This window comes from Cercospora kikuchii (assembly GCF_019650295.1).
Source record: "Cercospora kikuchii DNA, contig_00003, whole genome shotgun sequence".
Lineage (NCBI taxonomy): Eukaryota > Fungi > Ascomycota > Dothideomycetes > Mycosphaerellales > Mycosphaerellaceae > Cercospora > Cercospora kikuchii.
Genome location: NW_025408584.1, coordinates 3033915 through 3058016, shown reverse-complemented (window position 1 = coordinate 3058016; position 24102 = coordinate 3033915). Strand labels below are relative to the sequence as shown.

Here is a 24102-nt window from a genome sequence, read left to right as displayed (position 1 = left end):
GTGAGTACTGTTAAAGTGGCTTGCAAGAAAAGTCAAATATCAGGTAAAGACAGTAGAAGATTGCCCTGAAAAGAGTGGCAGGTACAATACTTCGTCAGTAAAGAAAGAAGAACAACAGCAACTGAGCCTGATCGATGCAGCATATTCGACGAGGACGACGCTTCATGATATAGCATCTGCTGTCTCGTCGCCACGATCAACCTAAGCCTCGGCGAAACGCCACTCCATACGCACTCTGCAAACGACAGTCTGGCGCAGCTGGAAGCGATCCAACTCTCAGCCTTAGCTGCATGGCGGACAAGCTGAGCAATGTCGACCGAGAACGAATCGCAGATGGTGAAGTGTCCAGACTGTGGCTTCGCGGTCCAGACGGACTGAAAGCATGCGGCTCTCCTTAGTCCTACTTTCGCGCCATGAACGCCTTCTGTGTTACAGAACGACGTGCCGTGAGCCGGGACAGCAGTCGCGTTCATGCACCACTAGTCGAGTCCTGTCATGTGCCCCGACAGGACAGAACGGAAGAACTTTTTCAGCCGCCCGGCAAACAAGAAAATCAGGCTTACGCGTGCTAGACACAAAGGCGTCTCTGGAGTGATGTTGAAAAATAGCGTCTGTGCGACGCTATTGGTCGAAGCCGATCCACAAAAAATCACAGAGGATGCAATGTGCCGTGGCTCCTTTTTCCTCGATGCCGCGAGATGTATGGCTTGCAATGAGGTCAATCTGAAACACGCTGGAATTTCTTCAATCATGCCCGAGCCGAAAACTGCATGTGCAGATTCGTGCGCATCGATGCTCGGGGATGTTTGTTGGGAAGAATGGTGTCGATGGTGATGGCCCGGCTCGCGATGCGATTGGCTGGAAAATTGAAATGTCAGCTCGGATTTGGCAGGTCGTGGGCTTGCACTCAAGGACTTGGTCCTGCAGAGATCATCACGCATGGCGACCTGGCTGCTGCAACGTGGTAGCACAGGCATCCCATCTGATATGCCACACGCAGCGTCTGATGGATGCGATGTCGATTCGGTGGATTTTGCAGGTGCTCCGAGTCCACGGCTCGATCTGAAGCTTGGCGCCTACGGTTTGTCATGTTCTCGGCACCACTCCCTTTCGGACTTCTACTTCTTGCTCTCTCTTTTGGGCACTGGATTTGTCAGGACCGTGATCAAGGATGCTGGCAGTGATCATGCCTCTGCGCCTCAGCCCAATTCGAGATACGTGAGCGCAGTTCACAGGAAGCTCAGAATGGTTGCATCATTCGGATACTCGAGCAGGAATTGAGCTCGACGAAAGCCAGAACACAGTTGGGAAAGGACATCGATAGGCCTGCAAGCGAACAATAAGATATCGTTGCAAAGTAAGTACATACGCCTAGATGCCTCGGGCTGCCAGAGCATCGTTAACAGTCTGCTGGAATGCCTTGATCAGTGGCTCTTTGATCAAGCTGATATGATTACCGCCGACGTGGTGGAAGCGCACATTCTCCTCTTTGACGAAATTCCGCCACTCGCCCAACACATCTCCCTTCCACACTTCAGGCGTCGCACCAAAGTGAGGCATGGGATCTGCGCAAAAGATATCTGTCGTACTGACCGTGCCTGCGGGCTCGTACTGTGAAGCAATGAGACGCATGCAGTCCTCCACACGACCAAAAGCTTGCAATCTGGGCACTGTGATGTCCATGTTCTCGATGAACTCGGGGGAGAATTTGGTGAACAACAACTCGTAGAACTGCTCATCCGTGAGGTCTGCGGTCTCTTCTGCGAATTCTCGTGCTTGCTCTGGGGTGTAGTCCGTTACCACTGGCAGCACATCAATCATGAGCGAGCGGTACCGGACTTGGCCGATTGTGCTCTTCAGGCTGGGTGGATTGTCGATGCCGCCGCAGAAGACGACCTGCTCGCCATCTGCTTCGAACTTCTTAGCTAATTCGAAACACAGAAGCCCACCAAAGCAGTATCCTAACATGGCATAAGGACCTTTAGGTTGCGTTCGTCGAATTGCTGTGTAGTAGCAGTCGAGAAGATCGTCGATGCCGTCAAAGGTGCCCTCGCCCGGATGTAGGCCTTTAGCTCGAAGAGCGTAGATCGGCCGGTCGGGAAGATATGGCAGAAGTCCCATCCAGCAGAGGAATTCTCCAGCACCAGGATGTAGAAGGAACAGTGGCTGCCTGCTACCCTCTGATGCCAGTGGCACTATCGGGTCGTACTCTTTCGAGACTGTGCCGATCAATGTAAGCTCATGCTCCAGGTCTGCTACCGAGTGGCATCGGATCAGCAGCGGCATCGGAATCTCTTGATGGATGTTCAGTCCTTTCTCAAGAGCCTTCTTGAGGCGCATGAATCCAAGCGAGTTGATGCCAGACGAGAGTAAAGCGTCTTGACCTAACAGGTCTTCAGCTGGAACTCCTACCACTTTCGAGTAAATTTGAGCGATCTCTTTCTGTAGAGGGGAGATTGTGTCTAGCGTAGGCCTCTGGGTCTCCATAATGCTATTGCTGGACAAGGTGGCATCGATCTTGTAGGCGTCGAACTCCCCTTTTTCATAAGATTGTCGCAGCTTCGCACGAGAGAGCTTGCCAATTGTCGATTTTGGCAGAAGTGCCTTGGGCAGAGGTATGATGTGCAGGGACTTTTGTGCGCATACGCCGAATACAGCTTTGTCGATAGCCTGCAGCGTCGCTCGGAGGTTTGCAGGGCCAATCGCTGCCTCTGTTGGGTTGAAGAGTACGACAGGCGCTTCCGAGTTGCGCTCTTCAGACCATGTTGAGAACACTGCAGTATACGAGATTTCCAGCCCTGCTATACTGCCAGTCTCGATCGCATATTCGATCTCAAATGACGAGTAGTTGTTGCCATTCAAGATCAGCACTTCCTTCGAGCGGCCAAGTAGCTGTAGATTTCCATTTTGATCGATGCGGCCAATATCGCCAGTACTCATCCAGCCATCGTCAGTGAAGGCACCAGCCGTTGCTTCTTCGTTGCCATAGTATCCCTTGAAGATAACATCTCCGCGCAGGTGAACTATGCCCTCATCTGGGTTCTCGTCCTCGCTTCCGCGACTGACAATTTTTGCCTCGAGTCCAGGCAGTGGCTTGCCAACAGTAGCGAAGGTATTGCCCTGTTCCACATCATAATTGGGACTTTTCAGGTTGTAATAGCAGGCTGAGCATGTCTCACTTAGACCATATGCCGCCTTGATACTGTTTTCGGGAGCACCATATCTCTTTAATACATTGTCCACTGCAGCAAGTGTTTTTGTTCTGTTGGCCTCGCCACCGACCATGATCACTGCTAGTTCGCTGAGATCAAGATTTATGGAGTCCGTCTCTTGCTTTGCCAGCGATTCCACCGCAGCTGCGAGGAAGAAGTTTGGCGAGAATGTATATCCGATTCGTTGTGCGCTCAAAACCTGGAAGAAGCGCCATGGCTCTTGAACTAAGTCTGATGTTGGAACGAAAACTTGATCAGATCCAGTATAGATTGCTTGAAGGTGCACTTCGCAGAAGCAAGCTGAGTGGTCGAAGGAGATCCATGACATGAACGTCTTGCCATAGGTGGTGAGATATTTCGCCTTCGCTTCCACGGAGGCGATCAATTGAGCGTGAGAGTATTGCACAGCTTTCGAGTGACCAGTGCTGCCTGAGGTGAATAATATCGCCGCAATATCATCGCTCCTTTCTGACTGTTCCTCGACCGGCGATGGTAGTCCAGAATCAATGGCTTTCCGGCGATCGATGTCCTCGATCGATTGCACGTTCAATTTTCGAGATGCCAGTATCGATGACAGTTTGTGGCTTGTCAGTATCGGAGTATTACCAAACAGATTTTTGACATTGTCAAGTTGCGCAGCTGCTGTCTTGGGCTCATTCGATACTGGATTGAGCACTGCACAAACTCCGCCTGCTTCGAGATTAGCCTGTGTCTTTTCTGACTCTGGATTCCAATCATCTTACCTGCTGCCGTCACAGACCAGAACCACAGAACATTTTGTTTGTGGTTATCGAAATACGTAATGATCTTTCGTCCTTTTGTGACAAGTCCAGCATCGATCAATCGACGAGCGTTGTCCTACTACGGTCAGCATCACACCTTCGCAGCGCGGAGTATACTCACTTTTGCTTGTGCGTACAATTCTGGGAATGTAACTCTTGTCGCAGGTTCGTTGCATCCATTCTCGAGATATAAGAAACCGTTCCCTGCGTGGCTCTCTGCGGCGTTCTTGAGAAGGTCGATGATTCTGCTGGGCCGAGCAGCCTCAGTGGATGTTGATAGAGACATGATCGTTGTCCAATCTTCTGCCTCTCAGATGGCAGGGCTGGAGCATGGTATTAACAGATCAAATATTGAGCCATTGCGCGCAGAATACTCGCCATGAGTCTCTGGCACAGACAACGTCCGTGTCATTACCCTGCAGATCACTCTCTCTAGTTTAAGTTTGGGTTTCGCGGCAAGCCAGATACATGGAAAGTTGACACGAATGCGCATGCTGTCGATCTCCAAAGATAATGCTCAGAGTGATCGGCAGCTTCGATGGAAAGCTGGCCGGCGCACGGCGTCAGCTTGGAACGGTCGGTAATGTCTCGGCCTCAGTGCTAGCGCATGAACTTCGCTGTGAATGCTAAGCGAGGCGAAGTATCATGCAATATACCGTTCTCGGCTCCTACTGGCGATAGCCCGTGGATGACCCAAGTGTGCACGAGCTTAGCCGTGGCAACATGAATCTAGTGGGAGGTTCGGTAGCTCTTGTGAATTCTGGGGAAAGTTTCGATGCCTGTTGGTTGTTGTGGTCGACACGGTTGGTCCGCCCATGACTTCGTCGATGCGAACCATTACACGTGGTGAAAACAACGCTCACAATGCAAATTCTCCGAATGGCAGGATGGTCTGCGAAAAATTGGGCCTCAGAATGCAGAGGCCATCTGTTCGGGCAAGAGGGCACGCTTTCCTGGGCGACGTCAATGTTACTTTGGGGGATCTGCAACTGGAACTTTCCTGTTAGAGTATGTGCCCTGTGACTGATAAGGGATCTCGTACCTGATAGACTTCGCTTATTCACGCGATTGGCGCCAGAGCCCACGCATACACTATGTGAGGGTCAGAATCCCGCTGCTTCATCATAGAGCACATGAAGCACGCTATCCTGCGCCAACAAATACACATCTTGGCTGGCAGCACGACTTGTCGATCCGAGTGCTTTGGGGAAAGCGCACAATCGAGCGCTGTGCGAGTGTGCGAGCTGTCCAACAACTCAACGGTGCTGTTAAGCGAAAGCTTGTTCTGAGGCTCCAGTTGCTGCGGGTCCACAGGCACTACTGCAAGAAATGGAAGTTTGCACAGATATGGCAAATAAAAAATGCACTTGGGAATGCAACAGCACATTGCGGTACATAGCCCGCCGGCGAAGCCCCGTATGATTTGCGCGATTGAATGCATGATGGGGACGCTCGAAATGGCGCAGATCTTCGAGTGAATCGTGCTACCGTTGATGAGACAAGGAGAGAGGATACACGATTCGTGCTCGTTTCCGGGTTGCTGGTGCTCGATATGACGGGGCTTTCTGCTACTGTTGCGTTTGTGGCGTTCTCAGAGCGCCAGTGTGCCGTTGAGGATCGGTTAGATAACAGTATTCGATGAGACCTGTGCTTTTGCGAGATAGTGTTCAATCATACGACAAGACCTCTCATCGCCCGCCCAGTTCCAAAGCCTTGCCCAATGTCGTGTCAAGTCATGGGGAAATGTAACGTTCTTGTGTACGGTGGCGGTGGTGAGATATGGCTTCTTCGGTGCTCGTTGGACAGGATCAGCTGATAGAGAAACTGCAGCTGTCGGATCGATTTTTGGTTGGCGAATAGCACAGAATAGCCATGCCACAGTATCTGTTGTGTGTCGATCGAACTGGGAAGCCGTTCGCAAATCTGGCTACAGTCTGGACACAAAGACCTGGGGAAGAGGACATTTCGAACCCCATCGAGTCCTGAGGTCAGGATCTGTGGCGAAGGTCATTCCCAAACAGAAGTGGGATTACCTCATCCTCGCCAACAAAATCAAAGACGACTATGCTTCAACTCTATCCGAACTCCAGTCGGTTGTGTCTCCGGAGACGACGTTGGTCACAGCCCAGAATGGGATGGATGTCGAGGTCCCCCTTGCGCAGGCATTCCCCAAGAACACAATCCTCAGTGCTGTATGCAACATCGGCTGCAGGCAAATCTCGCCTGGTCGCATAGAGCAGACCGCGAGCATTAAACGATCCGCGTTTTTGATCGGTGCTTATACTCCAAGCAACCCTCCGGACATCTTGCAGCGCGACACTCTAGCTGCCATGGATGCCCAGTTCGAAAGTGTCAGTCGCATAGAGCAAGAGCGATGGCGAAAACTGGTCCTGAACTCAGCCTGGAACTCGGTCACTGCACTGACTGGCAAGAACACCCATCAGGCACTGCAAGAGCCCGGAGCAGCCCGACTAATGTCCCAGATTGCCGGAGAAGCGCTCAGCGTCGCTTCTGCGAGCGGCGTAAGCTTGGATAACGACTTGCCAGTTCAAGTCATCGAGCTTGCGAAGAGTAGTCTGCCGATCACACCTTCGACCTTGCAGGATCTCCGGAGTAGGCGACCCATGGAGCTGGCACCAATCTTTGGTATGGCGCCGTTCCGTTATGTCTTCAGCTCCACAGCGCACGTGCTAACGCGTGTTTAGGTTACCTCGTCTCGCAGGCCCGACGAGTCGGCTTACCTGTACCATACCTCACGTGGGTACACGAGCTGCTCCAACAGCGGAATAGTCAGTTGGTCGCGCGTGCAGCACCGCAAGGACTATCTTGGAGCGGTTCCACGTCAGTTGTCGATCTTTTGGCACAAGAAATGCCTCCGAGACTTTCGGCAATCGCATGAATTGTCTTTGTCGCTCGGAACTTTTGTCTCGGTGCTCGCTGATGTATGTCGAATCTTGCAACAGTCATGTTATATACCCTCATAACGAATTCTTTATCAGCTCCAGACTCCCCGTGAACAATTGGCATCATGGCTTCGCTGGACAAGTGTCGCTCGCTTTGACTTCAAGAAGTGGGCCTTACGCACGCTAGTTGTGGCCATGCAAGATCTATGCAAAGCACTGCGAACGGTCTCTGCGAGACATCGTCTCATGCGAGCCATTCAAGCTTCAGGTGAAAGTAGTCACAAAGCTTGCGTACTGAGCGAAAATCTTGTCCTTCTCGAGCGCAGCTTTGATGTGCTCGGTGCTCGTCATCGCGACCTCGAGCCCGCCATCGGCCAATCTCGGATGAACTATCACTGCGGTAGCACAATTGGCTAAGCTCTGCGATCATCATGTCAGTATGGCACCAGGTCCAATGACTTTACCACTTACGCTTGCAGGTTCTGGAGATTCTGGTTAGCACTTGCACACTCGTTCTTGCAAACCATTTCTCACTTACTCATGTATCGCGTGCGATCAATTACCCCTAGCTCCGAGCCCCAATTCAGTACATTGGATTGAGACTTGGAGTAGTCGTTAAAGCCCATATTGTGCGTATCGAGCAGAGAAAGTGGATTCGGACAGATAGCTTCGTCGTCAGGCAGATTTGCAGCCATGTTTAGCCACGCTGCCCACTTTGATCCCTTCCATCCAGACACAGCCTTGCGAACGTGTTGGGCTGCGGTGACCAGGCCACGATCAGACTCCAGTTCGGACAGAGGACATGTCGAGACTATGATGTCGACAGCATTGCCGATGTATCCGGTCTCAATTCTAGGCTCAAGACGTTGTCTGATGTTAATTGGAAACAACATGAGAGATTGCTTGTGGCCTTCTGTGCTCTTCTGTCTCGCAAAACTCAGTCGCGACCAAAACAATCCAATAAGGGCATCCATGGTTGAGATCCACTGCTCACTATGCGGCAACGATGCATCGTTTTTGAGCTTGCCCAGATCTTCAGCGGAGAATTTCCACATGCACCATTTCGTCTCTTCAAGCTCACTGTTGATCGATGCTAGGTGAGCCTTCTTGGTTTCCTCCAAGACAGTGAGTGCCGCTTCCTTACTAACACCTTCTCGAGGAAGATTCAATTGAGAACGTGTTGTAGGGAAGACCTTCCAATGCTCATCGTTGAAGGGGCCAGCTTCAGAACTTGCCTTTGACAGGCGTTCCCTGATCGTGCTCTCGGGCAGCTGGAGTTTGTGTTTCTGCTGTGTACCATTGCTCACGTCGGCACAGTGGAGGGACCAGATTCTCTCGACCTCTGCTACAGTAGAAGCATCTGCCAAGAGATGATTGAAGCCAAAGGACAACGCCATGCCGCCATCGAGATAATTCAATTTGGCTGTCAGCATGCGCGCTCCCTCGTGCACTGGGGTCAGGGTAACAGGTTGCGAGCATGGTGCTACTAAGCCCGTCAATGGAAAGCCGTCCGCCTTCAGCTGAGCATAGCTTGGGATATCAGCCTTGCCAACGAGATTCTCCCAGCCGAACTCAACATGAGCATCGTCGTCCACGACGACTACCAGGTCTCTAGGATCATCGGAGGTTCGGCCAATGGTGCCAGAGAGGGCAGGGATCTCGGCTAGTGTCCTGGCAAGACCCTCTTTCAGTATGTCGTAGCCGCGCTGAGCTCGACTCGAGTCCGGTAATGGCCAGAAGTGAGTTTGCGTAACCCACACTTTTGGACTGTAAGCATCGCAAATAGAGAGCTTGATGGTATGCTTTTCGATAGGCTCGCTCGGGTATACTTTGAATTCGGCCATAGTAGAATCGGATCCTGAGAAAGTCTTCCTGTGGACTATCGCTGATAGGATGCATACAAATGTGCAAAATGCAGCAGAACCCGTGGAGGGAACAGATACCATTGTAATCACGTCGCAGCACAGGGATCGCTACGAGCCCGGTACGAGATCATCTTGGCCTGGTTCCATAGTTGACCGTGGTGCGCCGGCGGCACAATCTGGCGAGCTGCAGGGCATGCAACTATCAGCATCGCCAACCGAAGATACAAAAGCTGATCAGGTATAGTGCACCACGTATCAGGACGATGACGCGAGTCGAACTGTCTTGTGTGTGATTGCCGGTTCGCGTTTAGGATGATGTACGCGAATGGAGTACAGAGTTTGGCAGATCTGTGTATTATGAGAAAGGGGAGGGCGAAGTGTCGATCGCGGTACGAATCCGAGCCTGCTCCTTTCTTGGCGTTCTCGCGAAAGCGTTGGGGAGTGACGATGCAGGCTGCTGAACTTTCCCCCTCGCCGCCGTCATGCACCACTCTCTCATGGACGCTTGCCCAGAGTCATGAGCAGGAAGAACATACATGGTACTGCCTCAGCTACATCTACATCCCGTCGCCTCGTTAAAGTACCTGGCTCTACAAAAGTTCGTCGAACTCGAGAAATTGCTCGCAGCACAGGAACCTCGTGAGCTAAGGAGGCGATATGTGTGCAGAGAAAGGCGTGATTCCCGGCGTTTTCAAGGAGACAGCATAGGCTTTGTACGCGGGATCTCCATTTTCGACGCGAATAACGACTCATTCTTGCGGGCTCCAGCTGGTCTCAGCTCCAGGTTTTGGATAACAGTGTCCCAAGTGCCCGCGCAGGTGAGAAGGGAGTTGGGGTGCTTTATCTCGTCCGCAGGCCGCCAGAACCATGGCCCATGATAAGTGGCACAAGTCATGAACGTGTTTCGAACTCACTGCTTTGAAGCAGATTTGAGACTTTTTGGCAGCGCGATTTCACCAGACGCGAGTGGCCAAGCAGTGAAGCTGACAGCTTGCAGTTTCGTTGCGCACACAGCGCACAACGCAAGACGTTCGAGAATGGCATCAGCCGCGATCCGAAGAGCTCACCGCACAAGAACTCCAGAAACCTCAGGCGGTTCGGAATGGCAGAAAGCATGGCTTCCAATTTCTTCTACTCATACATTGCAATCAATTGTCGAAAGAAAATACATTTTGCATCCGATTGAAGCCTCCGGAACCCTATGAACCAAGCAAGCTCTTCATACACCTCCTCGACTGGTGCCGGTGAACGACCGGTCGTGGAGCACCGAGATCATGCCTCAGGTCCACGTTCTTCTAGTCACTCCATGACTCCACGCTTCTGATCGGCTGCCTTCTGATCATCAGGTGTGCTTATGCCTCGGAAGGTCTTATTGAACCAGCCAGATACTGCTCCGCCTGATGTGAGCTGCTCGGCATGGCTGCCTCTTCGCGTCGCATAATCTTCGCTACCGCGCTTGTGCTGCGCGAGGCTACCGAACATGCCACCAGATGCGGCTGAAGACTACGAATGCAATTCGTCAGCTTGGATCTTGAAGTTTTTCGAGCTCCGCAATGCTTACCCTTCGTCGTTGACTCGTTGGCGACGTGGGAGATGCCGGATCATTACTCAATGGCTTCTCGACCAAAGAGTTGTTGCTGGTCACAGAAGCTCTCCGCACTGCTTCAATCACACCACCACTTTGAGAAGGCCGTCTTGCGGGATCGTGGACTTCTTTTCCTCGCTGGAACATTCCACGACGATCTTCCCAAGGCTGGCCAGACATGTTTGATGAATTCGATGATGATTTTACTGATTGTCCAGCGGTGTCTCGTGCTCAGAAGCTACAACAGGCCAGAAGCTGCCTCTTGTACTCTGCCAGTGAGGAGTAGACTGCATAAGCAAGTAGCACATTGTCACATGTAGCTTGGCCTGGGGATATTGCGGGGTAGCTCTGCAGATTAACGAATAAGCCTGACGACACAAACGCCAACCAGTAGCCATGCGAGGGACTTCGAGGTGTTACTTCGGCCTACATCAGGCTGAGGATCGCGGAAACCGTACGGCTGCGTAGTCATCAAGGCACGATGCTTCAAGTTGTGTTGTGTCGCGAAGCTAAGCTCAGTCGCTGCTCCACGTGAGAACCATAGGCTAACCCGGCTATACTGTTGTGCGATCGCATGTTGGCTAGGTCAAGCATAGCTTTGGAAGGATGGTAACAATTAAGAGCCGGCCGAGGTCAGATCGTCCTCAAGAGGGGAATGCGAGTCGAAAATAGACTCATTTATTTGCACTTCTTCATCACATAAACCTCACATCAGTCGTTTGACCCTTGTTAGCATCCCACAATGTCTCAGCTTCGCGGTGGCTCTGTCGCTCCTGGCATTGCATTCGTTACTGGGGGTGCTCGTGGGCTCGGAAACGCCATTGCAGTATCGTTCGCCAAAGAAGGCTCGAAAGGCATAGCACTTGTCGACATCCAAGATGAGAAGACTTTCAACGAAGGCAAAGCAGCCGTAGAGCAGTATGGCACGAAGGTACATTGTTCCGCTTTCCAACGATGTACCAACGCTGACCGGGTGAAGTGCATCACTATTCATGCAGATGTAACGCAAGAAGATCAAGTCGAGAGAGCGATCGCAGAAACTGTCAAGGAATTCGGCCGGATTGATTACGCTGCGTAAGTGTAGCTACCATGTCAGACCGGTACAATCAAGCTGAACCTAGATTTTCCCAGCAATTTTGCTGGCATCATCGGGCCACTCGCGCTGACAGTCGACACTCCACTCGAGGCATGGCGCAAGGTCATCGACGTCAATCTGGTTGGAGTCTGGCTATGCACCAAGTATGAGCTGAAGCAAATGCTCAAACAAGAATCCGTAGAGGTGTAAGTCAGTGAGCACATCTTTAGCGGATTTTTGTGTACTAATGTCTCCTCGCAGAGAATCTGGTAGGGTTCCTCAGCGAGGAAGTATCGTCAATGCCGCATCGGTGAATTCGATCCAGTCTGGCGCTGGCACAAGCGGATACACAGCGGCGAAGCACGGCGTGATGGGCATAACAAAAGCTGTGAGTTGTCCGAGCACCTTGTGATCCCAGACAGCTCGCTGACCTCTGTAGGCCTGTCTCGAGGCTCGTGGAAGCGACATTCGAGTAAATGCAGTGTCGCCTGGCTTTCGTAAGTCAAAAGCGTTCTACTACGGCCTCGTGCCAGTACTCACGATCTCGAATAGTCTTGACCGATCTGTTGAAGCCATCAATGGCATCCGGTGAACTTGCTGCGGAATCTTGGCCAACGTACGAGGCTCGGCAAGGACGCAAGGCAACTTTTGACGAAGTTGGTGATGTTGTGGTCTTGTTGAGCACTCCAAGAATGAGCCTTGTCAATGGACATAACCTCGTGATCGACAATGGCTTCACGATCAATGAGGCGCCATCATAGAAAACTTGGCCATGTGTGGAAGTCGAAGAGCGCACCATTACTACATTGACATCGTCAAGCTTCCTTCAATATACAACAGAAGAATTGAATCATTGCAACGACGACGGTGATCGGCCTGTTGATTCAGTGGGCCAAGCAGTCGCATCCGCAGAAAATGATGTTGAATCATGCCGGCCCAATGTGAGTCGAGGTGCGAGAGGCTATGTTCTGCATGCACGGAATGACTGCATGTGGGAGCATCAAGGGCGTCTGATGGAACATATGAGCTGGATGGACGACAAGCGGCGGAGTAGTACTCACCTTACTCCCGTCTACACACGCGTCAGACGCTTCAGCGTTCCAAGAGCAGCTTTGCCAACGATCATGTAGGTCGAGTCCTTACTCAGCGGGTCTGGAGGAGGCGGCCTTCGTCGGTATTTACCACCATTTCGCATCGGCTGGTTTCTGCAATCATAAGGACAACGACCGGGCTCGTGGATGTCATCTCGAAATCGATCCTTGTGCCGGACGTGGCCTTTGTAATCTGCATACGGGCACCGATGGGTCAAGAACTTCTCATCGCATCCGCACTCCCATATTCTGTAGCGGTATTGACACATGGCCCGATCTGACTGACAGGAAGTTGAAGCATGCGCAGTGAAGCGGGGACTGAGCGAACCATATATGTATGCTGGTGACCGCAAGCTTTGTGAGGCAAGGAGCCATCACCGCTCTTCCGCGTGGACCTGAAATAAAGCCGTCACAGCAGGATTGCAACATAGCACGTGAACAGCACGGCATTGCGCGAGAATAAGCCCGTTGGTCATGTTATCAGCTTCGGATGGGACAGGCCGCAGACTCAAGGCGTGGTCAAGGCAGCTGTGACCCTCTCTCTCCGATGTCGTCGTAGAATTGATGATTACGCGTAATAAGGTGCGGCCAGAGGACAAATCGCATGTGCTGTTCTTATCAGCGCTCGCAATCACTGGCAGTCCGGAGTGCCTGACGTGGATGCGGTCAACAGGTTTTGACAGGGTTGTGGCAGTCAAGTCTTGCGAAGTAACAGCCATGTCCTTGGCGTGGTGTGCGAGTAGAGCAGCTCAACCTTGGATATTGGCTCTGATAGTATATACTCGGGCCGATCGAGCGCTCGGAAATTATCGTGACCGTCCACGAGATTGACAGGGTTTCATGCAATTAAAATGAGAGCTTGAATGTCTTGCAGGTGAGCGTGTTGAAAGGGATGGAAAGCCGGGTCCAAGCTGCAGACAGCAGACTGTCATGATTTTGGCATTCCGCGATTCAATGCTGACCCGCTCAGTCTGAATGGATGGCAAATGCCATGGCAATGGCGGGTGTAGTCAGAGTCAAAGTCGGATTGTGGGTGGGTCGATGATGGGCTGAAAGTTGGAGGAAGTTGCAGCCTTCGCGTCGAAAGGCATGACGAAAGCGCGTTTGTGGCCAAAGCTCAATTTGGCTTGGCAAACACCACTCTCGTCGTTCGCGGAGGGAACCACATACACTGTACCAACTCTGCTCGCGACAACAGCAACACCTGTCTACAAAGCCGTCTTCAGCTGCCGACCCATCGATTCATTGCTCATTCCACAATGGGCTCGCTGCTCTGTGATTGCGTGCCATACTCTGCTAACCTAGCGTGCCCCTCGTCTTGATGTGGAGCCACGAGGAGTCGGAAACATTGTGCTTCAAGAAGCCCAGGTGACGACAAAGGACGGTGTCGTGACTTCCGGCCGACTTCTCCCGCATATGTTGGGTATTCTGAATGATTTGCTATGAGAAGAACGCACCGCCGAAGCTGCGGAAGTCCTCGCACTGTGGATTGGTCCCAATGGCCCATCCGAACATTCCTACGAACTTGCACAGTCGCAACGGAGCCTTCGACCAACACCATTGCATCGAGATCATGAAACCAAACACTCAGACACTCTCTCGAGTCCCACGTGACCAGTCACTTCTGAGCCGAGCACGAGCCTATTCACTTGCAGGAGTCTCGGGTACATGATATTTGCCCGACAATGTGGACAGGTGTGTGCCCGGAGACCTGTGCATGCAGTGTGCCTCCTTCCTCATACTCCAGGGCTCGGTCTAGACTGTCTACAATCCATCAGAAGGACGTTGAACAAAAACCATGGGCTCGCGACACAATTCGCCGAAGTTTCTATCAGAATGTCGCACGCCGAGTCGTCGATGCCATTCTGATAGAGACGTGGCTGATCTCGGCCGACATAGCCCGCTCCTATCTGCACCTGTCAAGCCATACCCTACTCCGCCTGACTCGAGTCCTCTGCAGACGCCGAGCGAGACTGCTGAAGCATTGGTGCCCGTGCCGTTAGAGCTGCACAAGAGAAAAGCGCGTGACAAGCAAATACGAGAACCATGCACGCCGACCAAACGAAGCAGCATCAATGCGGCATTCACACCATTCCATGACATCAAAAAGGACATTGACACTTTGATCGAAGAGATTCCTGCGGATCTCGAGGACGTTACTACGCCATCTGACAAGATAGTTGTCCAACGATCGCAGACTCGCAACAGCACTCGAGTGTCCCTGTTCCTCTACTCACCAAGCAAAAGCAGATCGATACCCTCTCCAGCTGGTCATGGGACAGCAAACACACATGCGGCGACAGAACTTGAGGCGGAAATCTCTCCTACCGCGGAAGAAGATACGAAGCACGCCATGGTCATAGCAGACAGCACGAAGCCCTCTCTGCTCGGCCGCGCGCGTCAAAAGCTTAAGCACGTCATTCAGCTCATCATACCGCATGGTCGTGCTCAAAAAGAGGTCAAGCGATCTTCACATTCGGGTGTCAGCAAGACGACAAAGCATCGAGGGCCATTGAATCGTGTCTCGAACAGACCAGTTGATATTGTGGTGAGTTCTGAGTCCAGCTTACCACGACCGACCCAGCTAGAGCGAAACGCCACAAGACTGCCAAACAGGCCATTTCCTGTCATCACGGCCAACGAGTCGGTTTGGCGCCGCGTACCAGAGGACATCACAAGCACGTCACGGAAACCGCTGCCCATCAGACGTAGCCCACAGACGAGCTCTTCGCCTAGCATCCGCAACGTCAAGACCGGGAAAGTGAGCTTACATGCGCACAATCGAGTACAATCACAACGAGTATCGGTCCTGGACTTCGCGATTGTGAAGCGTGACATCGCCTTGAGTCACGCCCCCCTATCCATCAAGGCAGCGGCCTCCTTGTCTGTGATGGCTATCGCTGCTGGCGCGGATTTCCTGATCGCGGATCGTCCGACCCAATCCAGATCGAAGAGAAACGCAGGTGGATATACTCGTCGTCGATCGTTCAAGTGGATGTCAGGCGCTAAGTAGTGGGTCCGCCGGAAAGACGATGTATCCGTGTCTCAGACAGGTCGGCGCGGCACAATTCCTTTGGGGTACGAGCAAACGGGAAGCGGAGCCTCGATTGATTCGGAGAAGGGTAAGCCTGCTAGTGATCGATTCGGAGCATGCGGTCCTGTGCTCGCGAGACATGGTGCCGGGTAAGCGGAGGTAGGCTGGCATCAAGCATATTGTAAACGCATTCTGGCAGCCTCGGTCTCGGATGTATCAAAATGTTCAATTCGCGCCCCTTTCTTTGTTCTCTCATATCTTCTGCCTTTTCTCGACCTGCGTTACTCCTTTCCTTCATTGACTTGCATACAATGAGTTCGCCACTATACTACCTCCAACTACAGGTTATATACGCAACTTTACGCATGCTCTGGACACCCTGATGCTCGCATACTCAACGAGTCGTCCCGCGACTGCATCGCCTGCTTGGTCTTCCGCAATGGCGTTAAGGAATCACGGAACTTTGCTTTGTCCATGGTCAGGCCCAAGAGAACAGGGCACTTCACTTTGTTCAAAGTGTTCGCTTTGTGAATGTCTGCGCTTTGTGTCTCAGAACAAAGCTGGGCCATGCATCGCACCACACAATGGCCTTGTCTTCGGTTCTGGCACAGAGGGCGACCCGCGAATACAAAAGGGAGTGTCGTACTCACCAGGTGGACACGCACCTTTCGGACCAAACTTGCAACTGACAAGACTTTCAGAAGAAGACTGTTGATAGCTGGACTATCGATCTGAAGGACTTGACACAGGAACAAGCTGCTCCGAGTGGTCACATTTGATCCTTTTTTCAGCAACCAGAAACAAGCACTTCGCCATCTGGAATGGCGCCAAACCGACCGAACCCGGTAGGTTCTCTGTACGATACGGCTGAAGCACAGCCAAGCGAGCAAGAGCTCGCCCTAAGCAAATCCTTGGCGAATCCAAGGATCAAAAGCCTACGCCCGCAGACTGCCTCGAGGCAAGGGCATCGCCCTGATGGTCATCCCGTGAGGGATGACAGTCTTCCAAAAGCGCCAACGGCGTATCCTCCAGCCCCGCCGGAGGATTACACTCTGTGGCCACCCGTCGACCCTGCTGCGTATGAACGCATGCAGCAGGGTCCTGCACCCGCCCAGCCGCCACCAGCATCGAACAGCGTGGACCGTTTCGAGGATTTCCTCGTCTCTCTGCCGTTCGAGCCAGTGGACCGAGCCCTCGCCGACACATACGATGCCGGGAAAACGATGGCGAAGAAAGTTGGTCGTGCGGCTTCAAAGGGCCTTCAGCGGATCCCCCAGGCTCTGAGACGAAAAGAGCCAGAGGCCCATGAACCAGTGATTGGAGACCCCACACTAGAACAATGGGACAATCCTTCTGGGCACGAGCTGGTGAGTTTGACGAGGGCTCGGGCGATTGAGCCCCTCCGTGCCAAGGGGTGGTGGGACACCGAAGAGGAAATTGTCCGGCGAGCGGAAAGAGATGCTGCCGCTGCCGCCGCCCCTCAGAATGTCATCCTCGCGAAAGCCGCTGCTGAGGAGCACTCTTCGCGCCGACCAGTGACTGCCCTCGCACGTCAACGGACGGCCGCAGTCCTGCAGACTGCGACAGAGAACTGGGCCGAAGAGTTCGCTGTAACATCGCATCCAGCGACAGACGAATGGGTGCGAGGTCACGTGCCGCACGGGTATGTACTACACTCCCCTCGCCCTATCGCTCATGCTGTACCTGAGCAACCTGATACAGCTCCTCGCCCTAGTACCGCGCCGAAGCCACGCCGACGCGTGGTAGAATCAACATGGGCAGACTTTCAGAGAGCTGCAGAACGGAGCGACTCGCCACCAGAGGCGCCTGTGCCTGAGCCCGTGGTACCTCCTAGGCCCAACGATGCCGCCGGAATGTCCAGGACCACTCGCAAGCCTGTGCCAAGGGGAAATATGGACAAATCTCTACCACCGAGTCCACGTCCCGAATCATCTCGCCGAAAGACCTTCCTCCCTCCTCAGGAGGCAAATGACGGCTTCGGATCTCCTGTCCCTCTCGCCTTGCGCCCCGGTACTCAGTACCGGCCGACGTACAAGCCAGTGAGGGTCGAGCCCTACGTCGAGCCAGACGAGGAGGACCAGAAGACACGAGCAGCGGCACTGGACATGCTCGAAGGTCGGACTGAAGAGGCCTCAGTGCGCGGCAAGAATGTCCGCACTGGCGAGATCAAAGCCCACGTCCACCAGGCTCATGAGGGCAAGCCTGTTGACTCCTGGCACGTCCAGCACGGCCGAGCGTCCAGATTTACGGAGCATCTGAAACCTCGTGTATCAGACGAGGATGATGATGCCACAAACATCTGGAAGAAGCTGGAGGAGGACGCCGGGTATGCTGGCTTCAGGGAACGGTGAGCGGTGAGCGGTAGGACGGGCGTCAAGACGGCACGCTCGAATGGCAGCTTTGTAGGGCAATGTGACGGCTTTGAAATGACTTTACGACTCATGTATGACACGATAGAATGACAACTCACGAGAGAATAATTGAATGAGCATTGGATACTGGCATTTGAACACCGAGGTGTTCTTCACAATAATTAAACACACATTGCTGAACCCACTAGGATTTCCACGTTCGCTTTCATTTACACTCTCATTTTATTGACACACTAGTGCCGTACTTTCAAGACTACTATGTTTAGTCTCTTGAAGCTTTCGGTCTGCTGCTAAGACGAGCTGATTCCATATGCAACCACATACATTTCACGTGCTTACCGGTGAATGGAAACTTGCACATTGTCGATCATCTCGCCAGCTCCAGCTGACAGTCATTCACATGCTCGAGCGCGTGAAGTGCCAAAACTTGGACAAACAAGCATAAAGCAATGATGCCCATCTCAACCTACTTGACCTATGATCCTCAAACTCAACATGTATCCAACTACTTCCCAGAAACCCAAGCCAACAGGCATACGAGTCAGATCCCTAGACCAAAACAAACAGCAGCACCAAAGTGAAATCATGAAGCCAAACGACATCACTCGTGTGCGAAACCCGAACGTGCGGAGCATGGATGCTCCCCATGAAGCTCCAAAACAGAATCGAGTGGGATCATTTCCAGCAACAGTGCTGCCTCCCCTCAATATCGTCAAGCGAAAGCCTGTTCCCATGCGGGACGAGAACAAGCCCCGAAACATCAACCCACCACCTGCATGGACGAAGCACGATTCGAAGATCTTCCAAGAAGGAACGAAGACTCCACAGGAGTATGACCACTCTGCCAAGCCGCAACCGGGTTACACTGCTCCGTTGTCCTTAGTCTCTCACAATTCGGTCGGCCTCCGAGCAGAGCAGCCTTCCGAACGAAGACCCTATCCAGATCCACAGAAGCCTGAGAGTCCTCCAAGTGTGTACGAACAGCTCATGGACTTCCACCGCCAGATCATGGAAGATGTCCGGGAAGAGGAAGGGGAGCCAGATGAAGAAGAAGAGGAGATGGCTGCAGCATCTGCTTCCCTTGATTATTGGAGTGAGTATTCGAATCTGATGAAGTGTGTAGAGGAGGTAATTTCCGACTCAATGATGACAGGACTTGAACTTGGTGGGCACGATTCAACCAAAGCCTCGAAGAGGAGCAGCCGCGAAGAAAGCACTGTTCCCGACCTGAGATATTCAGGAAGAGGTTGTGGAGCAGTCAGTCGCCAGCAGCTACGAAAGGACAGCGTACTGAGTAGTCCGAACAAGCTTCGAGCTCGATCAATGCCGGATGATGCACGAAATAGCCGTATAAGGATTCGCGACAAAGAGAACAAAGCCACGGGGAAGTAGAATTCGGGTGGCCGATCGACATCCTGGTGGAAGTTCGAGTAGGTGGGCACTTTCGAGGTGCGGTCGGCGCTCTGGGACCGGAAGGAGAGCGAGGCTGACGCGCGAGCCTGTATCGATGTGGTGAGACGACGAAAATACTTCTATGTGAAAGTTATGAAGCGCAATATTTGATTCAGATACAGTGCCGTAGAACATTCGGCACCTCTTCGTAGACTCTTTTGCAATATACATCAAACCTGCATGGATTTTTCAGCAGCTGCCTTTATGTGTTCGAATGCCTGACGGGATTGTAGGAAGCTGGACAGTAATGTAAGCGCAACGAGCGACTTAGTAGAGGTCGGCCTGAGCAGCTTGCGATTTCTTGCAGAATGCCTGACGGTATTGCAGTACTGGAAGATTCTAGAGGAGTGGTGAGAAGATGATAGGGCAGGGGTGGGTGTCAGAGCGAGATGAAGAGTGCAACGCGTGTGGTGTCACAGGAGCAATCACATGCACGAGCTAAAATGGGATGAAGCTTTGGCTGCCAAGGCGGAGCGTCGTCTTCTTCCTTCCTCCTGCGGGTCAGCTCCACCTCTGCACGCAGTCGTTGTGGAGGGACGAGTGTCTAGACGTTTACTTTCGACTCGCACCGTGCCAAAGGGGAAGTTGGCGATTCACTGCCTTTTCTTATCAACGACTGTTCACATCCACCCATCATCACCGCACCACCGCTCCGCTCCTCCCCTCCGTCTCCCTCCCAGGTTCTCCGGACCGCTTCCACTCGCTTAGCCCGGACTGTAAGATAAGAAACGACGCGACGCGCAGCTGCTGTAGCACGACACTGCGCAAGCTGCCTGCATCGCCCACAACCCGCCGTTTTGTACAAATTCTCCGTCCGGGTGCGACACGACCGATATTGCTGAGAGGGGAAGTCGATCTGCTGGCTTCCAGCACTGGTGAGGAGTAGAAGGGGTCGAGATTCGCACACACTTCCACACACCACACACATGGCTTCCGATTACAGGATACGCCTGTCCACACTGCTGCTGGCTGGTCTTCAGCTTGCAAACGCTTTCTACATTCCCGGTAAGATGATTCGATCTCGCGATCGTGTTCGAGACAGTGCTGACCGCGAACAGGCTGGTCAGTCAAGTCATATTCCGAAGGCGAGCCCATACCTTTATTCGTGAACAAAATCTACAGCGACAACACCCAAATTCAGTACGCCTATGCCGAACTACCTTTCGTATGCGCACCTTCAGGTCGACAACGGCCGGGAACAGGTCTCATCTCAGGATCCAACGTCGCATTGAACTTAGGGGAGGTGCTGCGTGGAGATCGCATCGTGGTGTCCGATTACGAACTCGAGATGGGTACCGATCAAGAGGCGCGATATCTCTGCAGTCAAAAGGTGGACAAGAGTGCGTTGAAGAAAGCCATCGAAGTTGTCAAGGACGGGTATGTCGCTGAATGGATCATCGACAACCTCCCAGGTGCGACGAGCTTCGTTACGGTCGACAAAAGCAGAAAGTACTATGCCTCAGGGTTCAAGATGGGCTACGAGGAGGTTTTCATGGTCACTGGACAGCCACGCTACTTTCTCAACAACCACGTCACATTGGTCATTCGTTGGCATCGCGCCCCAGGACGAGACGGCGATCGAGGTAAGAAGGTGATCGTTGGCTTCGAAGTCTACGCGAAGTCCATCGGAGCTGAGAATCGCGATGCATCGGGACTTCCAGCGGACCTCCACGACATCAAAGCTGGAATGGAGCTCGCATATGGCAACTCTACTCTCAACGCGAGCGCGCTCCACGACCCCAATGTGTACCACGGCTACGACACTATCGATGACATGCCCGACGATGCGACTGTGACCATTCCGTACACTTACTCCGTGTACTTCCGTGAAGAGGACAGGGTAGACTGGACGAACCGATGGGACCTGTATTTCGTCAATCAGGAGGACAGCAATGGCATTCACTGGCTCGCCATAATCAATTCTCTCGTCATATTCGGCGGACTATCCACAGCAGTCGCTTACATCCTGACCCGCACCATTCGAGGTGAGATTGCAGGCTATAGAGAGCTGGGCATGGAAGAAGGAAAGCTTCGCGTTGGCAAGCGAAACAAGGGCACCAAAACGTCACCCAAGGCGGGTGCAGACCAAGGCGGACTGCTCGAAAAGGTCGATGTTCTCGCACAGCCCGAAGATGCCGACTCGGACGATGAGGATGTTCTGGAAGACATCACAGGCTGGAAGCTGGTGCATGGCGACGTCTTTCGGGAGCCTGCACACGGCCGACTCCTCGCGCCCCTGATCGGATCCGGCATGCAACTCGTGTTCATGTCTATCGGACTTCTGGCTCTTTCCTGCTTTGGCGTTCTCAATCCGTCTTTCCGAGGCGGCTTCGTGTCCGTGGGCTTCGCGCTGTTCATTATCGCCGGGGCCTTCTCGGGATACTTCTCAGCACGCATCTACAAGACGGTTGGAGGCAACAACTTCCAACACATTGCCATTGTCACAGCCACCCTCTTCCCTGGCCTTATCTTCGCAACAACATTCGTGCTCAATCTTTTCGTCTGGATCCAGGCTTCTTCCACTGCCATTCCATTTGGCACCCTACTCGGCCTGATCGCACTTTGGCTTCTAGTGCAGCTGCCTCTCGTCTACGTGGGCAGCTACTATGGCTTCAACAAGGCTGGCGCATACGCACACCCCATTCGACCCACCAAAGTGCCGCGTCAGATCCCACAGCAAGCTTGGTACAGCCGCCAAGCCCAGACCATCTTGCTCGCCGGGTTGATCCCCTTCGCTGTCATCTTCATCGAGCTCATGTTCGTTTTCCGCAGCCTCTGGCAGGATAAGAGCGGTTATTACTACGTCTTTGGCTACATGGCCGTGGTCTCCTCCATTCTCATTTTGGCTGTCATGGAGACGACAGTGATAGCTGTCTACGTACAGCTTTGCTCTGAGGTATGTGATACTGTTTGAAGACTGACATACACATGCTAACACACATGACAGAACTATCACTGGTGGTGGCAATCTTTCTTCGTCGGCGGGTCCTCTTCCATCTGGATATTCCTTTATTGTGTATATTACTACTTCAACCACCTCCACATCACGGGTCTGGCGAGCACGATGCTGTTCTTCAGCTATAGTTTTCTGGCTTGCCTGACATATGGTCTCCTCACTGGCACCATTGGCTTCCTCACGGCATATGCGTTCGTGCGGAGGATATACAGCGCAATCAAGGTAGATTGAGTCAATCGCCTTTGAATATAAAAGTATAAGTTTTCACGAGAGCTTGGGTTTCTGCGAGTCAAATCCTTCTGTGAGAGTTCTTCCCGATGTTCAGAGCCGCACCTGGACCATTATTGGCGCTTCAGGATACGTGCGAACCACCTCGGGCATAGGCCGCCTAGGAGCGGAAGATGAATGCTCCTGCTCAGCGACATTGAGAAGCAACATCTCATCGCTCATTGGATCTCGCAGAAATATTCTGGTTGCGTAATTGCACACTCCAAGCTCTTTGGAGCTGATGTGACAATCATTTACAACCTCCGACGGTTGGGTTAACGCACTCTGGTTGGAGAAACCGAGGCAGACTGCCAACACGGCTAATCGCAATGCCTGCATCCACGGCTTGGGGAAACGGAGAGGGTGAGGACGTGAGTGAAAAGCGATTGAGCGATCCTCACTGGTGGTCGGGATGAAAATCCCGATACAAATAACTCGATAGAGATAATAAATAATGTGAACACCTGAATGGATAGTCATTTGCATATGAAGTCAATGATTTTGGGTGTCCACTTGCAGAAACCACCGCGTTCGATTCATTGTGTTTATATATGTTGAAGCCAGCGAGTCTGGAACATCTGACCTTTGCTTTTGTACTGCCTTCTCAAATCACAAGCGCGAGCAGTCAAGATTTAAGTCTTTGATCAGGTATTGGGTACATTAGCGCCGCCATCCCAGTATATCCAACTGCTCCCAATCATCGCCTTTCTGACAATTCGTCTCATGCATATGCTCAATCGCTTGCCGAACATCTTGCGACATGCCGAATTCCTCTCCTACGCGCAAGGAGTTAAATCCCGGCGACAGAGGCGGTGGCTGCACAGCAGTGTAAGGGCGGAAAAGCGGGGAGAGAGGGCTACAAGGCGCGCAATGCAGTTCACCGTCCAAAACCACTGTTCTGCGATTATGACGCTTCATTTTGAGATTGGAGCGGCGTTCTAGAGTGCTTAGTGGGGAGGAATTAAGCGCGCCGCCTGGACTGCGCGCTCGAAAACGGGAGTCGTTGATGTTGGGGGGACTGGTGCCTGGCCTCAAGCTGGGAGGGGGAAGCGGGTCGACCATCGAGGTGCGCGGGTAGAATGACCATCTTGTTGGAGATCCTGATGATGGTGACAGAGGCGATGCGGACGCGGAGATAGGACTCGCGTGGCGAGTGAGAGCTTTGAGTGCTTGCACTCTATGCTGAAATCGTGAGCAGCGTTTTGATGCCGGCTCGACGTTTCCGTGATGTTCTTCTGGACCCTGCTCGTTGTTGCCGATATTGCTGGTTGTCACTTCGTCAACTGCGCCGAGAAACGTGCCGCGCGTGGGAGGCACAATGGCAGCTTGGGCGGAGTGCTCCGAGTATACGCTGCTTGCAGGAGAGACGAGGTCTCTCAAGGCTCCCCGCAGATGGGTGGAGACCGCATGGCGGCGCCGCCAAAGCGACGAAGCCATAATCGGGCTAGGAGAGTCCGGCGGCGGTAATGATGAAGTCGAAATGCGCA

The 24102-nt window shown here is 52.8% G+C and overlaps 9 protein-coding genes across 9 annotated transcripts; 6 read left to right on the top strand and 3 right to left on the bottom strand.

Moving 5' to 3' along the window:
* Window positions 1-1371: 1371 nt before the first annotated feature.
* On the bottom strand, window positions 1372-4280 carry CKM354_000557100 (uncharacterized protein; the record flags this gene model as incomplete). Its single annotated transcript, XM_044800848.1, has 3 exons — window positions 1372-3902; window positions 3956-4070; window positions 4116-4280. 3 exons carry the CDS (start codon window positions 4278-4280, stop codon window positions 1372-1374), a joined length of 2811 nt encoding a protein of 936 aa, XP_044656783.1.
* A 1449-nt stretch (window positions 4281-5729) lies between these two features.
* CKM354_000557000 (uncharacterized protein) lies at window positions 5730-6893 on the top strand (the record flags this gene model as incomplete). The annotated part of the gene is made up of 3 exons (XM_044800847.1): window positions 5730-5766; window positions 5825-6640; window positions 6700-6893. The coding sequence occupies 3 exons, from the start codon at window positions 5730-5732 to the stop codon at window positions 6891-6893; spliced, it is 1047 nt and encodes a 348-aa protein (XP_044656782.1).
* Window positions 6894-7161: 268 nt separating this feature from the next.
* On the bottom strand, window positions 7162-8741 carry CKM354_000556900 (uncharacterized protein; the record flags this gene model as incomplete). The annotated part of the gene is made up of 3 exons (XM_044800846.1): window positions 7162-7317; window positions 7369-7379; window positions 7436-8741. The coding sequence occupies 3 exons, from the start codon at window positions 8739-8741 to the stop codon at window positions 7162-7164; spliced, it is 1473 nt and encodes a 490-aa protein (XP_044656781.1).
* Window positions 8742-10061: 1320 nt separating this feature from the next.
* On the bottom strand, window positions 10062-10527 carry CKM354_000556800 (uncharacterized protein; the record flags this gene model as incomplete). Its single annotated transcript, XM_044800845.1, has 2 exons — window positions 10062-10265; window positions 10324-10527. 2 exons carry the CDS (start codon window positions 10525-10527, stop codon window positions 10062-10064), a joined length of 408 nt encoding a protein of 135 aa, XP_044656780.1.
* Window positions 10528-11089: 562 nt separating this feature from the next.
* CKM354_000556700 (uncharacterized protein) lies at window positions 11090-12183 on the top strand (the record flags this gene model as incomplete). The annotated part of the gene is made up of 6 exons (XM_044800844.1): window positions 11090-11278; window positions 11327-11421; window positions 11479-11628; window positions 11684-11810; window positions 11862-11919; window positions 11975-12183. The coding sequence occupies 6 exons, from the start codon at window positions 11090-11092 to the stop codon at window positions 12181-12183; spliced, it is 828 nt and encodes a 275-aa protein (XP_044656779.1).
* Window positions 12184-14311: 2128 nt separating this feature from the next.
* On the top strand, window positions 14312-15526 carry CKM354_000556600 (uncharacterized protein; the record flags this gene model as incomplete). The annotated part of the gene is made up of 1 exon (XM_044800843.1): window positions 14312-15526. The coding sequence occupies one exon, from the start codon at window positions 14312-14314 to the stop codon at window positions 15524-15526; it is 1215 nt and encodes a 404-aa protein (XP_044656778.1).
* An 842-nt stretch (window positions 15527-16368) lies between these two features.
* On the top strand, window positions 16369-17919 carry CKM354_000556500 (uncharacterized protein; the record flags this gene model as incomplete). The annotated part of the gene is made up of 1 exon (XM_044800842.1): window positions 16369-17919. One exon carries the CDS (start codon window positions 16369-16371, stop codon window positions 17917-17919), a length of 1551 nt encoding a protein of 516 aa, XP_044656777.1.
* A 516-nt stretch (window positions 17920-18435) lies between these two features.
* CKM354_000556400 (uncharacterized protein) lies at window positions 18436-19332 on the top strand (the record flags this gene model as incomplete). Its single annotated transcript, XM_044800841.1, has 2 exons — window positions 18436-19033; window positions 19094-19332. The coding sequence occupies 2 exons, from the start codon at window positions 18436-18438 to the stop codon at window positions 19330-19332; spliced, it is 837 nt and encodes a 278-aa protein (XP_044656776.1).
* Window positions 19333-20318: 986 nt separating this feature from the next.
* CKM354_000556300 (uncharacterized protein) lies at window positions 20319-22579 on the top strand (the record flags this gene model as incomplete). Its single annotated transcript, XM_044800840.1, has 3 exons — window positions 20319-20397; window positions 20451-22288; window positions 22340-22579. 3 exons carry the CDS (start codon window positions 20319-20321, stop codon window positions 22577-22579), a joined length of 2157 nt encoding a protein of 718 aa, XP_044656775.1.
* Window positions 22580-24102: the final 1523 nt, after the last annotated feature.